The sequence below is a fragment of the Colobus angolensis genome, unplaced genomic scaffold, assembly GCF_000951035.1.
Source record: "Colobus angolensis palliatus isolate OR3802 unplaced genomic scaffold, Cang.pa_1.0 Scaffold205, whole genome shotgun sequence".
In the NCBI taxonomy this organism is placed as follows: Eukaryota; Metazoa; Chordata; class Mammalia; order Primates; family Cercopithecidae; genus Colobus; species Colobus angolensis.
In genome coordinates, this window is record NW_012115211.1 from 4420788 (window position 1) to 4438596 (window position 17809).

General features: G+C 37.5%; 1 protein-coding gene across 1 annotated transcript in view; it reads right to left on the reverse strand.

Annotated features, from left to right (window-relative positions):
- NBAS (neuroblastoma amplified sequence) overlaps window positions 1-17809 on the reverse strand; it is a 406203-nt gene that overhangs the window by 291592 nt on the left and 96802 nt on the right. The window contains exons 13-20 of the mRNA XM_011942078.1: window positions 16005-16068; window positions 13419-13612; window positions 11818-12075; window positions 10973-11098; window positions 7049-7200; window positions 6334-6474; window positions 6001-6079; window positions 353-457 (exon numbers count right to left, since the gene is read on the reverse strand). Of these exons, the coding sequence (XP_011797468.1) occupies window positions 353-457; window positions 6001-6079; window positions 6334-6474; window positions 7049-7200; window positions 10973-11098; window positions 11818-12075; window positions 13419-13612; window positions 16005-16068 (1119 nt within the window). The remainder of the gene's footprint in view (window positions 1-352; window positions 458-6000; window positions 6080-6333; window positions 6475-7048; window positions 7201-10972; window positions 11099-11817; window positions 12076-13418; window positions 13613-16004; window positions 16069-17809) is intronic.

Below are 17809 nucleotides of genomic sequence, written 5' to 3' on the forward strand. Positions count from 1 at the left end.
AAAGGCAAGGGGTAAGTTTCTAATGTAAATCTTGTAAATCTAAGAAATAAAGGAGTGATTTTATATGACAACATTCAAAAACTAACTTTGTCATGCAGCTCTGATATGAAGCACTTTGAAATGACCCTGGTTTTTTCTAGCCTATATCCTGTTTCTCAATCTAAGGCTACGAAAATTATTTATTTTTAAAACTCAGAATGATGGATATTAAATTAAAAAATTTCCCTATACTTATTAATATTAAAACAAAAAAGAAAATGTAATATATGCACACAATAACATTAACTGCACAGCTCAAAGATTTAGAGAGTGTTAATAACCATAATTATTTTATTTACCAAAAGCAAATTACCTGAGCATAAGTTCTAGCTGAGAGAACAATATTCTGATTTCTGAATTTCTTAAAGAATTCAGCATCATATCTCTGTTCAGATGCATGAGGCACTCCTAGGATTTCCTGAGAGGAAACAGTGATTTAATGAAAAGGCTTTTAAATATGGGTGACAAGAAAATATGACAAACCTTTACAAGTCTGCCTGCCTAAATAAATAAGGCCTGAATTAATTAATTCCAACCATCAATTGTTAACTAAAGTACCACATTTGCATTCTTGCCTTTATTTTGAAAAGTGCTATATTAATAAATGTTATTTGTTTTAATCCAGAAATAAATGAAATAGGCAGTAAAAACTGAGTTAATTACATTAGGACAACCAAAATCAACCACTGGGTAAAAATAAGCAACAGTTATGCATGACAATGTATTATGAGCACCTGAACCTCTGTAGGTGAACTTTAATTTTACCACTGCTAGGGTGACCTATGTCAAATGCAGATTGAACCATTCATTCATTCAACAAATATTTACTGAGTGCCACTACCATGTGCTAAGGGAACTGTGACAGGCACTGTGATACAATGAATAATACACTTTTCCCACCCTCTAAGTAGCTTAAAATCTAGTAGGAAAGACCAGGAACAGGTGAGGGGAAATACTCAGTAAGGTGCCACAACTAGTTCTGGGAGGACAGAGAAGTGGCCCACAAGCTGAAACATAAAAGACAACGAGAAGTTAGCCTTGGAATTGCAAGTGTAGGTGTCCCCACTACAAAGTACGACTTAGGGCTCATGTCCACCATGTTTAATACTGAATCCCAGATTCCTAGCACACTGCCTGTCAGTATTCTTCTGACCACATTTATAAATAGTCAATAAATATTTGCTGACTGAATTAATTTACAGAGACAGGAAAGAGAAGAATGAGGAGATGTGGAAGAGGTGAGGGAGGGAGGAGGGAGGAAGGAGAGCTGAGAAGTTCACTTGCAGATGGGTTAAGTTGGCAACTACGGCATGTCTAAAAGGAGCTACACAGTGAGCAGGTGAATACACAGGTCAGGAGTTCTGGACTAAAATGTGGGCTAGAGATATATGGCATAGGGTTATTAATATGGAAGTATTATTCCAAGGGAGATTAAACAGAATGAGTTTGAAAGAGCCTGAGGAACAACATTATTTAAAGAATGAACAAGGAAAAGGGAACCTGCATCTGAAAAGCAGATGGAGGAACAGTCAGAGAAGTAAAGAGAAAAAGAATTTAATGTATACTCATGGAAACCGAAAGAAGAAAAGTATTTCACAAATGTTCTAGCCAGGCGCGGTGGCTCACGCCTGTAATCCCAACACTTTGGCAGGCTGAAGTGGGAGGATCACTTGAGCCCAAGAGTTTGAGAACAGCCTAGGCAAGATGGCAAGACCTCACCTCTACAAAAAAAAAAAAAAAAAATTAGCTGGGCACGGTGCCACGTATCTGTAGTCCCAGCTACCTGGGAGACTGGGATGGGAGAACAGCTTGAGCCCAGGAAGTCAAGAGTGCAGTGACCTATCATTGTGCCACTACACTCCAGCCTGGGCAACAGAGCAAGACCCTGTTTCACAAAAAAAGCTCTCAGTTCCCTGACTCCTCATGCATGACAATTATTTCCTCTATTTCATCTCAGTTACACATCCTGTCACAAAACCCTGGATGTGATCATCATCAAAAAGACACTGTGTGAAACACTTCAATGTCTAGCCCCGACTCTGTGATTACCGTGCCTAATCTTCCTACTCACACACTAAGTAGCATTTCAACTACTCCTCAACCTCACAGAGGCTTCCACTCACTCTACTTCTTTGTTCACTTTCCATTTCCCCTCAAAGTCCCTCATTCCTTCTAATCAGCTTAAAGTGCCTGGTCCACAGTTATAAAAGGGCTTCTTAATCCCTGGCCTCTTTCCCTTTATTGCACTCATCCAGCAAATCATCCCCTAACCAGTCAAATCCAGCTATGATCCCTGAACACAAGCTATGAAGTCACTAAAGATAAGTCATGAAACCAAGCTGACAGTTTCCATTTTAATTTCAAAACCTCAACCTTGCTTGGATCCTCATTCAAATGAACCAATGCAAAAAAAAAAAAAAAAAAAAAAAAAAAAAAAGCACCAGGAAAATCTGAAGATAAAGTGGGGTAGCAGTTTTTATTAGGGAATTACTACTAATTTTGTTAGAAATAATCATATCATTGTGGTTCCAGTTTTTTAAGTCCTTCTTAGACATACATACCTAAATATTTAAGAGTGAAATAAGATATACGGGCTTTGCTTTAAAATATTCAGTGAAAAAGGGAAGGCAAGAGTAGAAAAATGGAGGATAAAAGACACACAACTGGTGCATGCTGAAAATGGTTGGTGCTGAGCAATGGGCACATCGGGCTCATCACACCACTCTTCTCTATACTTCTTCAAGTGACTGAAGTTTTTTATAATAAAAAGCTAAAAAGTTGATAAATTCGAGGCAACACGATTCAAACAGATAATTAGTGCTGCTCATCAACGCTACTACATTTCCCGAAGAAGTTTTATTTCCTAGTCTCTGTTAGGAACTTTTCCACAACTGTCATTCTTTCCAGACTTCCAACACCCTATTCCTCAGCCCCCGTTCTCAGCTGAAAACCTTGCCTTTTGTGGACACCATTAGATGAGAAATTCCTCATTTTTCCAACTCCCCAAAACTACAAACCTACCTGTATGTGTAATAAGATTTTCCTTCCTTCCAGTTACAGCAGAAAGAAACATCTCTCTGCTCCTAAAAAGCCTCAAAATCCCACCGATGCCCTAGATCCCATTTCTACTCCACTTCTACAATCAAGCAAGTATCCTCTCTTTCTTTTGTTCCATAAAGTCCTCCTCACCCTCTACTATTCATTCCCAGTAATATAAAAACAATACTTCTTCCTTCTATTCTAAACACCTGCTATAGATACCACCATTTTCTCTGCCCCTCTTCACGGTAAAACTTCTTCAAAGGGTGGTCCACAGCCACAGTCTCCTCTCTTCTCCTCTCCTCCCCTTTTTGTTCTTTCCTAAACACGCGCAACCTCTGACAAAAATTCAATTCAACTACTTACATGGCAGGAGACCCTTCCAAACATGACCACAAACTATTCTAACCATACTTCCCACCTTTGTTCTGTGCCACCCCTCACGTTCCCCATCCTGTACCCTGACTAGCTTACTTACTCAACAGCATGACACTTGCTTTCATGCCACTGGGCCATTACACGGCACACTGATTATCAGCATGGGCTACCCACCAGAGAGACCTGATTACAAATCCTCGCTTCCTATTTATTTGGACAAATTACTTACGTTCTCTAAGCCTCAGCTTTCATATCCATAAAACTGAGACAATGATAGTACCCATCTCATAAGACAACGGCTGACAAATAGTTAAGTGCTCAAAAGAATGTGTTGGTATTTCTTAAGGGTATTCTCCTACCTACTGGTTCTTGGAACAAATATTTACTGAACCCTTCAATGAGCCAGGAACCATTCAGAGCTCAGAGACATAGCAGCAAACAAGACAAATCTCTAACTGTAAGGAGACTCCATTCTAACGTCCCCCTCATGGTCCTCCCTAGCCCCTGAAATCTGCCTTCCTTTTGTGAAAGGCTAGCTATTACTTCCTATGCGGAGTCGTCTCAGACATCCCCAGGAATAATTTGACATTTTTCTTCATTATGTTCCCTCATCAATTCTCCATACCTTTCTTATCAGCATTTAATGCCTATACAATGTGAACTCCATGAAGACCATTCCTTGTTCCTTTCTCTACCTCTCGCAATGGCACAATATCTTGCATTGAGGAGGCACTCATGTCAAATTTAAATGAATTCATTTTTATCTCATTTATCACAGTATTAATAAAAGAAGCCATGTCCTGTGATTAAAATGCAATGCCTATCTCTACTACTATCTAATGGTTAGCTATTATATCTGAATATTTTCATTACTAACTTTTAACAGTGAAATTCATCAAATTCACCTACTTTTCAAGAATTTTGCTGAATTCTCTAAAAACAGTAAGCTCAACAAATACTTTAAATGTTACTGTTACAGTATAATAATAAATATACTTACTACTGTCATATAGGGAATAGTAATTAGAAAATAAAAAATAGTGAAAAAAATTAACTGGATAGTCAAACTGAACATTTTAGGCACTTTAAAAAAAAAAGATATCATTAGAGAAACTAGGGCTAAGTATAAAAATAATTGTATCTGTACAGACTTCTGCAATTCACAACTGGCTTTAATATATTACCTCAAAACATCACAGAACTCAGGCATATCAACATGATGTGTTTTAAAGTAATGTGATCATCCAACAGCCAAACTAACTGTATCTATAAATGAAACTACTAAGAATGTTTCGTAACTTGTTTGCAATGATAAATGGTAATGATATAGTCATTACCAATTTTTTTTAATAACCACAGCCCTCTTTCAGTATTTTGTTTAAAAACATTTTATTAGCAGGATGAGGGAATCGAAGGCTTCTGCATTTGCCTGCATGGTCAGATGTTCTTGGGACAAGCATCACATTATCAGATGTAACATACAGTGCCTACTGTGTGCCAGTGCCAAGAGCCGAGGAGCACACACACAAAAGGGAGGCAGAACACAGACTAAGAAAGTAACCTCCAAGTGAAGTCAAACTTTAAAATGAAAAACTTACCTTAAAATCTGGAGAACTTCAGCTACAAGAGTCATGTAAGAAAGCAATCTAACCTACGTATATTTACTGAAATGTGGCTGACTTACACTTACACTTTTAACAATATGTAAGTTGGTCTTAAACTACAGAGTGCTACTGAAATGCCCAAGATGGGGACATCTATGTTTGTGTCCCTGAAGACCCAAATGTGAAATATTTAAGCTCAAATATCTAACTTCAGCCCTAATTAGGATCAAAGGTGAATCAAGTAAATTCAACCCACTAACAAATAATTAAAATAGGCCAGGCGTAGTGGCTCACACCTATAATCCTAGCACTTTGCGAGGCCGAGGCAGGCGGATTGATCGAGTCCGGGAGTTTAAAACCAGACTGGGCAACGTGGCAAAACCCCATCTCTAAAAAAACACAAAAATTAGACATGTTTGGTGGCGTGCGCCTGTAGTTACAGCTACTCAGGAGGCTAAGGGATGAGAATCGCTTGAACCCAAAAGGCGGAGGTTGCACTGAGATCATGCCACTGTACTCCAGCCTGGGCAACAGAGTGAGACCCCATCTCAAAAAAAAAAAAAAATCATTAAAATAAAATGAGTCAGAAATATTCACATTAAAACCTAGTATATACTGAAATCTGGTATGGAAAAGAGTTATAAGCCATTATCTTAAAATCAAAATATAAAGGTAAATGAAAAAGATTATAAATCTAGAAATACAAATGCATTAAATGGCTAAGGCACTTCTATTCCCTAGTCTAACAAAACAACTTCTGGCTTTCGCAATCTCTAATTTTTACCAAAACTAGTATATAAGAGAACCTGCTTCTATAAGAAATCAATTTTTCCCAGAGAAATAGTTCTAAAGACCAAGAATATCTGATATTAGGGCAGCCATAGCATTTATAATGACAGATAAAATGAACATAATTGGTTCGATAAAAATTATTCCTTACCTCATATGTTGCAAGTCGATCTAAGTAGGTTAATAATTTCCTTCTACAACGGCAAAGTTCCTTTTGTTCCAGTGTCAACCTGTTTTGAATAACTATATTAGGCCACTTATATTTACACAGAATTATTTCTCTAGGAGTTACAATGAAAATGATTAATACTCCACTGAGCCCAAAACTCATAAAACAGTTCAGAAAAGCACAAGGGTAAGATAATAGTAAGTATATTTGATTTAAGTTGCTGAAATAATTTGGACTAATTACTACACTAGTAACGAACACACTGAAATGACTATTTTAAAGAAACTATCAAATGAACAGTAACAAATCATTTACTTGGAAAAGTTCACTAATTTCAGTAGTTCTTGTCTCTTCTTGAGCTCCTTCTCCTTTTTATTCTTGGCAGGCTCTTCATCAGGTGGTGAAAGTTCTTCATAGGAGATATTGTCAATGTCTACTTCACCAGGTAATGTAAATCTGCAAGTATAAAAGAACAAATATATTTTCATCATTTTTAAAAACTTCATGTTGTGAAAAGCTTTCTCCTATTTTGACTGATTCAATTACTGATCTCCACAAAAACAGAAGGAAGTATTTGAAAAAAACTTTTGCCATTGTAAACAAAGTGATCATTCATTATATCCATAGATGGGCAAAAAGTCATCAGTAATTATCACAAATAGAAATCTAAAAATCATGAAAATGAAAACTATTTAGGAAGACATGTGGGGTTACATTCATTCAAGGTAAAGCAGCCTATGCAGAAAATGTCCAGAGTTTGCCATTTGAATCACTTCTTCTTAAGGTCTTCAAATGATAATAATGTCAGTCTCATTTTAATTACTTACTTCTCAGATATATTCTCATATTTATATTTTTTAAAAAGTTCCAAATGCCTGATGAGCAATGACTTCAGATAAGAAAGTATTGATCAAAAGCAACTGCTTCAGTACAGAATAACTTAAAGAAAAGTTTACCCAGTCCAATGTCTCAGTACAAAAGTTCTCACAAAGTCACCTTTACTTTGAATCCAATTCCTTCTATAACCAACCTGCCATCATCTGCTCCTTTCCCTATTGCTAAAAGAGCCTCCAGGTCTGTGCCTTTTAATCCATACTGAAGCAGTTCTTTCGCAGCATCCACATTTTCAGGAACTCTTTCCAAACACTCATGGAGAACCCAGGATCGCTTCTTTATTTTACTCTGGATATAAAAGAAGAAACAGAGGAATTAACGAATCCATGACATCTCACAACACATTACAACTGCCTTCAGAATTGTAAAGCTATATCTAATGTATTACAGCTATTTAGGACGTTGGCCACAGGGAGCTGCTAGAGGAACTCAAAAGAAAGCCAGCCAATTCCCTAATGGTGATTACAACTGGATGCAGGGAATGTGAATTTACCTGCTTGCTTTCTTCTCTAATGAGCTACACAGAAACAGAAAGCTCAGGACTCATTTTTGGTAATATAAAACGTTTTCTCCTAACTTTTATAATTGCCTTTGGTTTGCACTGTGGCTGTATAATAGAGTAGATAATAAGGCAGAAAGAGAAGATACATTCTGCCATAATTAATAAGCACGTTTAACTTTTAACAAATGAGCCCATCAAAGTTCTGTATTTATTTGACCATGAGATATATCCCAGGGTGTGAATAACTTAATCATAAAAAGTCATGATACGCTGTTTTTTGGAAAGATCAAGGTCCTATTCCTCCCTCCCAACTGCTTCCTCTAACTCCATTCAAAATCCCCGACTTGCCTTCTTCCTAGAAAGAGCTATTATGGTTACAAATTTCAATTAATATTTGACTCATTCCCTAGGATCCTTTATATATTGCCTCCCAACAGTTCTTTCTTCAAATGTCTCTTATTAATTCACTTTCCCTTTTCCACAGCTGCAGCCTCCATACCAGTCTAAACCATCAACACAAAATATCCAGGACACTGCAGGAGTCCCCTGCTCTGAGCAAGGTTTCCTACCTTCCTTCCACTCCAGTGCTCTCTACACCATCTTCCTCTGTGCTTCCACAGTCAGAAATCCACAAAGTAGATAAATGCCTAAGTCATCACAAGCTTTCCACATCCTCCTGAACCCAAATCAATATATCTTTTTAATCATATTTCCCAACGTTCACTATTGTCAAATATCAGTGCCAGCAAACTGGTTGATGTACAGAGCTCATTTATCCACAAAATGTTTACTGGGCACCTACTGCATACCAGGCACTGAAGTAGACATGGAAAGACAGCAGTGAATAAAACAGATTTAGTCACGGGCCTCATAAATCATGCTCAATGTCTTTTCATTCGTTCATATCATCTGTCCTGTTAAGAATGTCTTCCTTCCTTCTCACTCAAGAAGGTCTACTTTAAATCCTTCCAAATCCCTGCTCCAAACAGCTTCACTATAGAAAGCCTTCCATCACTACCAGATCTGTAATAATAATCACTACCTTCACTGGGTTTCTGGAGTTTTATCTGAAATCTATTTATATGGTCAGTTATATTCAATATGGTGAACCTCTATCTCTACTAAAAATACAAAAATTAGCCAGGTGTGGTATCGTGTGCCTGCAGTCCCAAGCTACTCGGGAGGCTGAAGTAGGAGAATCACTTGAACCAGGGAGGCGGAAGTTGCAGTGAGCCGAGATAGCACCGTTGCACTCCAGCCTGGGCAAAAAGAGTGAAACTCCATCTCAAAAAAAACAAAACAAAACAAAACAAAACAAAAAACATACGCTCCCTATGAGCAAAAGTCACATTTATGCCTGTCCTGTACTCCTTCGCAGTCCCCAGCATAGTGCTCTTGCTCTTAACTGGCTATTCAACTAAACAAAATATTCCCCTCCCCAGAAAAGTACTTGTTTTGTCTCTCTTAACATCCCTCAACTCTTTCAGAGATAAAAACTGTCCTTTACTGTATCCCAGAAAAAGATATACATGAACTCATGAGCTCATTGTCTTAGATTACAAAACAAAAAAGAAAAATAATACAGAATTAGTGTTTTGATTTTCTAAAGAAAATACAAGTAACTGTCTTCTTCCATTTCATTGCCTCTCATGCTCTTTCACCTCTGATATCTTGCTTGTATTAATGTTAAGTTTATCATTCTGTTTGGCTGATGCATCATCTTCTTCCATACAACTTTTTCATGTTATATTTTTACTTTTAATTACTAATGTACAACACTTTTAGGGAAATAATCATCATGAAATTTTCCCAGTGTTTCCCACAATCTTCCACAGTGTAAAGGTATTTTCCTTTCTACATGTTAAGATCAGAAGTCCCAACCTTTTTAAAGTATGCCATGAGTCTAACTATAAGTCTTTCTTACAAAGATGCCAAAGGTTAAAACATACAGGCTTGCTATGAAATCAATGTGTGCCCCAAAATTCACATGTTGAAAAACTAATTCCCAGAGTGATGATGTTTGGAAATGAGACCTTCAGAAAGCAATCAGGTCATGAGAGTGGAGGCCCCATGACAGGACTGGTGTCCTCACAAGAGGAGGCAGGATACAGCTTGCTGCCTCTCTCTCTGCTCTCTGCCATATAAGGACACAGCAAGAAAGAAATCCATCTGCAACCCAGGAGAGTGCTCTCACCAGGAACGAAATTGGTCAACACCTTGATTTTGCACTTCCCAGCCTCTAGAACTGTGAGAAATAAATTTCTGCTGTTGAAATCACATAGTCTGATATTTTTGTTGCAGCGGCTAAAACTAATTGAGACAAGACTGCATATTAATCTTAACTACGGGAGGCAGGTAACAGGAAGTATCCAATTTTGAGACTTAAGTTTTAAACAGGCGTATTTGGCAGTTTTCATATATGTTACCTATTTATTGCCTCTCAGCTCCAAATTTCCCCTCAAAGCCAGCTCTGTGATAACATATCTCATTTGCAGTTGACACAACATTAAGCTCTGGGTGCTGGAGGGCCACTGCAAAAGAAGAGGCTCTGCTTTCTAGTCCTGATGTGCTTTGGTTCTTTTCTTCTTGCTCCTATGGCTTGGCCACCAATAAGGCATGTGTGGGACATCAAGTGGCACTTACTTCCCCACTTCCTCCCTCTGTTAACACCCTCCCACTGAGTTTCAGTGGCACTCTTGTGGGCAGATTGTTTTCTAGTGAATCTCCCATGCACCAAAGAGAGAAGCTTCCCAGACTGGAAGCTACAATAAGGCTGCCTATAGGAGTAGACAGTTTTTTCTTGCCAGTCTTGGCCATGATCCCTTAATTATCTACCAGCCTTGAGCCACATGCATGCTGGTAGGGGTTTCCTGCTGGATAGTCCCTGGGGTCTTCTGGCCCCCATCCTCAGCTCACTGGCCCCCCAGAAGCAGGCGTCCAGCTTTCCTATCCAACCCGTATCTCCCCGACTGCCAACCTTGGCAACTGTGGACCAGCCCTGGCTCAAGGCAACCCAGAGAACTTCTCTTCCATCCTACATGCTGCAACCACTCCTGGTCCAACCGGTCTGAATCCCAGCCTAGAGGAGGGGCCTCCCTTCCAAGTTCATTCCCTCCATGGATATGTCCCTTCAGCCCTAGGGTATTTCTTAGCGTTCTCTTCACATCCTTTATAGTTCATTTCTGGTTACTAGAAAATAATTCTGCATATTGTAAATTTCCCGGTTTAAATTACTGTGTGGTTTCTGGCACCTGACTAGCTCTTGACTAATGCAGGTAAAGAGAAGTGATTGTGGTACAGGAAAGAAAACGTTAGGCCAAAACCACGTAGTCAGCTGGTTTATCAGTGAATATTTGTTCACATGTATTCAGCATCAAAGTCCAGTTGCAGGGACAATTAAATCTAACAAAAAGACCATTTTTCCAGATAAGAAAATTGTACTTCATTGACTGTATTACAGAAAAGTCAGCAATGTAAAGTTCTCTAAAATGAAGCCCTATAAACAAAAGATACTATATGAATATACATTTTACCACATTCCAAAATATTTACACATACCAAATAATTCTGAATTGAAGCAACGTTGACCACTGACTTCCTCCACTGCCTCTGATATACGAGGTCAGTATCCAGGCCATAGGTATGAGCCAAGGACAAGGCTTCCTCATACTCTTCACTTTCAATCTTCAGATAAAAACACGAAGACAGGAATGTTACATGACTGAATTATCCACAGGGTCCCGATGATGATACAATGAATGATGATAATCCCTTGGACCTATCCAGCATGTCATTAATTCCTGTGCACTGTGGCACGAGAAGCTCACAGACATATTGAGGAGCAGAAGGATCTCGTGTTTCTTTCAGGACTTTAACAGAAAGATGAAAGATAAAAGGTGCAAAGCTCTCATTTTAGAGTAAAACAATGGCAAAACAAAGACAACCATGGAACAACCTGACTTCTAGTCCAGAGCTCCTACCATGACATTGCAAGAACAGCACAAATCATGTAAACACACAGTGCTGGTCACCTCGGCTTCCCAAGCAAGTCCTGGACTAGAAAGCAAGTCTGCATTTCTTCCTTCACCCTCTGTAGATAGCTGATTTAAACAGAGATAAAGGGAGAGCTGAAGGCCACATGAAGGGTAGCAAAGAAATGAGTTAAGCCACCAAGTGGATAATCAGTCTAAGTGAATTCAACTTTTATCCATGGTTTTGATTTTGATTACTTAGGTACAAAGATTAGCATTATTTTAAAAAGCTTTATAGAACTGCTATTTTTAACATGTCAATGATCCAACATCCTTCTTGAAATTTTCTCTTTTATTAAAAAATTAACTTTTTCCCAATAAAAGAAAAGCTTGATGACTTCAAACTTGGGTAGTAGTATGCTACTGTCTCACCTTCCTCTGATAAAGTTCCTCCGGTGTCGTGGAGCGCAAACTCACAAGGCGGTAGTTTTTAGTAATGGTGCGTGGGCGTTTCCGTGCTGGTGCAAATCGCTCCATTTCAGTCACCAAGTAAAGGCCCTGTTTTATATAACCAAAGTAGCGAGCCTTGGCAGATATTTCATGATCAGAATCAGAATCTTCTTCTCCTTCATCTTCTTCTCCAGCCCTAGTCTCCAAACGAGATCGTTTGGGGGCAAGTTTAATCTCACACTAAATTGAAAAAGGAGATTTGAAATTAATGGTAAGGAACGAAGAATAACTTTTTAGAATTCATGAAAAAAAATTTCTAAATCTAATCTGGTTTGATTCATTAAATCAGTTATGTGATCAAGATTAACAATGGAACTCAAAGGAACCTTACAGCAAGCATTATATACATCAGCTCCAGAAATATGCACATACATTATCAGCTCCAAATCTTCTAAACTAAAGCCTGTTTGTTTTTTTTTTCTTTGAGATGGAGTCTTTCTTTGTCACCCAGGCTGGAATGCAGTGGCGCGATCTCAGCCAACCGCAACCTCCGCCTCCCAGGTTCAAATGATTCTCTTGCCTCAGCCTCCCAAGTAGCTGGGATTACAGACACCCACCACCACACCCAGCCAATTTTTGTATTTTTACTAGAGATGGGGTTTCACCATGTTGGCCAGGCTGGTCACGAATTCCTGACCTTAAGTGATCCACCCGCCTTGGCCTCCCAAAGTGCTGGGATTAGAGGTGCGAGCCACTGTGCCCAGTCTAAAGCCTGTTTTAATAACCGGTCATTAATATGCTCTTGTACTTATAATTATCAGGTCTTGCCCCTGATAATTTGATGATCTGTTTTCATCTCCTCGGAGAATGAACATAAAGGTACTTAATTTGCTTTACCAAGAATAGCTCTCCCTCACCCCTTTATAAAAATGTCTAACAGCTTCACTAAGTTCTGAGTCTGAAAGCCTGGCTGTTCAAGGTAACTTTCATTCAGACTTAACAGAGCTGGCCTAGATTTTAAGTCATAGTTTTCTTTAAGGAACATCTTTAGACTCCAAAACAAACTTCAGAGTAAAAAACATGTCAATCTGCATTGCTAAAGTGAAAGCTATTAAAGGTTGTTACCCTTGAAAGACTTAAAATACAATTTTGAAATGACCAAAAGATAACTTTAAAGAACTAGCCTCTATTTTCAAGTCTTTTGTCATGATAAACAAGTTTCCTTACTAAAAGAATCAAAAACTTTAAGTTGTCATGCTTTTTAGAAATAAGAGTATTTTTCTTAGGTAGTGATACCATTCTATATTTTAAAATGACTAATCCAGGGGAGAAAAAATCTATCATTTCAGTGAAAAAGAAATACTTTATACAAAGCAACATGACAACAAATTTTCTTCATTATCTTAAATTACAATTTTTTATTCACTAAAAAACGAATTTTTTATACTGCAACCATTACCTGATTCCAATCACAGATTTTTGTTTTTAAAGACAAGATAATAAGACAACTCAAATAAAAACCAGATATTTAAATTTTTGGGTAAATATATAACTATTCTCAAATAAAGGGGAAAAAGCCTTACCTCCAAACTTAAAAATCCCCCATCATGGGTAGCAGTGACTTGAGGTGATGGTTCAAACCACTCACAGGATTTTCCCAGTAAATTCTTCAAAGTTTTCACCGATGAAACAGTTAAAGCACCAGAGCATCGAGCTAAAGTCACTGCACTGTCTGCCCACCAATTGACATCTATCAGTGGGTAAAAGGACTCTTTATCTAACAAGGGAAAAACAAATCAATACAAATGCATCTGCTAATGTGGTTTAAATTCAAAATATTTAGTATAAGAATCAATTTTAAAACCAAATTTACCTATGCTATTTGGGCCCTTAATGGTATGGTAAATAATAAGAAAAAAATAAGAAAAATTAAAATGTAAGTCATCCTCAAAATTTTACTCTATGAGGTATAAAACGGTAATTCACTTGACAAATTGGGTGCCAACAATTTGTCAGTCTAGGTCTAAAGCTCTAAGGATACAAAGGCAAATAAACTAGGGTCTTTCATCTCAAGAATATACTCAGGAGAGAGATGTGTCACCACTTTCAACCTAAGTTGAAAGGTAGGTGTGTACCAGGTGTGCATACATGAAGGTAATATAATGTTTTGAAAAATTTACATATACCACTTTCAGACAAACACTGAGAGAAATATACCCTTCAGAAAAATATAAGACAGATATGTAATAGTTTCCAGTGCTGATTTCCTCTTAAACTTATAACTAATCAGAGAGGAAAAAAAAAATTTATGGCTAGCAAAGAATCTTTAGAAATGAAAATGAATTATGGGCCAGACGCAGTGGTTCATGCCTGTAATCCCAGCACTTTGGGAGGCTGAGGTGGGCAGATCACGAGGTCAGGAGTTTGAGACAAGCTTGGCCAATATGGTGAAACCCCATCTGTATTAAAAATACAAAAATTAGCCAGGCATGGTGGCGCATGCCTGTAGTTCCAACTACTGGGGAGGCTGAGGCAGGAGAATCACTTGAACCCGGGAAGTGGAGGTTGCAGTGAGCCGAGATGGTGCCACTGCACTCCAGCCTGGGTGACAGAGTGAGACTCTGCCAAAAAAAAGAAAAAGAAAAGAAAAGGAATTATGGTTCACCAAACTAGGGTATTCAAAAGGCAATGCCATATTTATTATAATTTTATTGTACATTTTTGAACATCATCTGTTATACAAAACATATGATATGGTTTAAAGGTAAAAATAAACCATAAATTTAACAACATATTTAAACATTACACTAGAAGAGATTTTAAATATGGAATTCAGAACCATGAGACTCGTTATTTTAAGGAAAATAAAGAGCTCTAATAACACTTTTTTCCCAAGTAAGCCTAAGACAATCCATGTAAATAAGGAATTTCAAGAAAATGTGAAAGGCAGAGTTCCTGGGGCTTATCACTAAGTGTGAAGTAGAAAGAAAGAGGAGCAAATCACTAAAATAAAATTCTAATTTCTGCTTTGACTTGATTACTTTTCCTCAAAAATATGACTGGATGAATATTTTGGATGATTATTTAACTAAAGCAGATAATTCAAAGCATGGAACCTGATGCATAATATTAATCAATATTTTTAATCTTCTTTAAATGTGAACTAAAAGCATTTTTTTTTTTTTTTTTGAGATGAACTTTTGCTCTGTCGCCCAGGCTGGAGTACAGTGGAGTGATCTCAGCTCACTGCAACCTCCGCTTCCCAGGTTAAAGTGATTATCCTGCCTCAGCCTCCCGAGTATCTGGGATTACAGGCGTGCACCACCATGCCTGGCTAATTTTTGTATTTCCAGTAGAGACAGGGTTTCACCATGTTGGCCCGACTGGTCTTGAACCCTTGACCGTGGGTGATCCACCTGCCTTGGCCTCCCAAAATGCAGGCATGAGCCACCGTGCCGGCTTAAAACTATATCGTAATACAGACCCTGAACCTTGTAACTATCACTGATTTTACAGAAGACACTTAAAAATTCATCACAGATTTAACTTAGAAAGTTTCACCAAAGAAAAATAACACATAGTCAAGAACTAAAAGTAAAAAAAAAACCCTCAAAAGTAACCCCTACAGGATTTTAAAATATCTCTGCTTTAATCTAGCAATTAAATGACAATTATTACTATTATTTAAATGTAAATCTTGATTTTTATTTATAAAAGCAATATATGCTCACTGTAAAAATGAAATTTTTTCTTTAAAACATGGAAATGTATGCAAAAACAAAGAAAGCCTCACCAACCTAACCCTAATTACCCCCAACCAGCAGAGATAAGTTTACTCAGTGTTTCTTCTTTGATGAATCTTTCTCTGTGATCTTACCCAAGAGCATCTGAAAAGGAGTAGGCTTCTAAGCATTGAGCTCAGTGTACCATCTCAATGCTGGCTCCTGGCAGGAGAGCCATGCTGCATACCCTAGGCCCTGACCTACCTTTTAAGAAAGCCTGACCATCAGAAAACTGGATCTGTTGCCTTGACCCAACTCTACGAAATCTTGATGCTTCTTCCAAAGTGTAGCAAAAGTATCTAGAGATTTTTTATATCATCCAAAGAGCATCTTGTATAATAACAGGAGTATCTTAAGGTTTCAATTATCATATTTCATACAACTCACCTTTGACTTTTTTTCTCTTCTCAGTAGACAGCCTCCAATCAGGATTAAGGTCATCATAGCCTGGCTAAATATGAAAATAATGACTTCCTGAGTCAACTATGTAAGAAAATTATATGAAAATCATCAAGAACTGTGGACTTTTTCAAATAAAGAGATGATGCTTTCCCTTGATCTCTCAATTACAACTAACTGAAATCTATTTCTTGCCATGATAGTCTGGAAAAGCAATTGTTCTTCCACTTAAAATGTGTACATGTACATATTATGACTCAATTTATGAAGAATACAGCATATGCATATGAACAATAGGATACCAAGTATACCACCAATACATATGAAAGCAAAATACACTAAGAATTCATTCTATACACATGCACACATGTGATGAATAAACACTGGCCTGGATACAGGTCTTATCCCAGCCACTTATAAACTGAGCAACCTCTCCAGGCTTTGATTTTCAAAGCTTTGAGACTTGACTAGGCAACCTTCATGTTATCTCCTAGTCCTTTTTATGACTAAGAATTTACCAGGTTAAAAAAAATATAACCATGCAGTCCTAAAAATGAAGGCATTCATACTGTAATCTTAGGGCAATATGATGTCATGCTCATCTTTGAGAATATAACAGCACATCAATATCTCTCAAATATCAATTTGAGAATAAGCCATTACCTGACACCCTCTTGGCTTAGTGTTCCCTTCTTAGTCTCCGGAATTATAATAGTATGGGCAAAGAGTAAAAAAAATAGTTGGGGTACTTATTTGAAATCTGAAATCTAAAAAAAGTGTTGTTATACGTAAGTCAAAAAACTGTGCTTTTTCATCTAATACAACAAAATACACATACATGTTTACTATCAATGTTTCAATGGCTCACACCTCAGAGCTATTTCTTTCCACAGCCTGCAAGAACTTCCTGTTCTCCACTACTATGGTAAATCACTCAGAGCAGACCTTGAGAACAGAAGACACAGTCTTTAAACTTAATCAGAAAAAAACATTACCATAAAAGGCTATTTATATACTGAGGGAAGAAATGGAGTGTCCTGGCTTACTTAATCATAGGAAAAGATGACTAAGTTTCAAAAAATCATTTAAAAAAAATAAAGTACATATTATTGAAAACAGTCAACTAAACTGAAACTTTATTTGGTCATTTTAAGGCACTTGATAATTTTTCAATGCCTCAAAATCACCAGTACTATATACTCCAATCACACGCATGCCACCACGTATTTACGTGGCACATGTACCTTCCTACTTACATTTTGGAGTACACAAGTGAAATACAGAATAAAAAACCTTAGGCCCCTCAAAGAACAACAATTATGATTCAGCCTTGGGCACATTTAAGGACATACAGATCAAAATGAAATTTGACAAGAAATCATGGGCAAGGACTTCATGTCTAAAACATCAAAAGCAATGGCCACAAAAGCCAAAATTGACAAATGGGATCTAATTAAACTAAAGAGCTTCTGCACAGCAAAAGAAACTACCACCAGAGTGAACAGGCAACCTACAGAATGGGAGAAAATTTTTGCAAACTACTCATCTGACAAAGGACTAATATCCAGAACCTACAAAGAACTCAAACAAATTTACAAGAAAAAAACAAACACCCCCATCAAAAAGTGGGCAAGGGATACGAACAGACATTTCTCAAAAGACATGCATACAGCCAACAGACACATGAAAAAATGCTCATCATCACTGACCATCAGAGAAATGCAAATCAAAACCACAATGAGATACCATCTCACACCAGTTAGAATGGCAATCATTAAAAAGTCAGGAAACAA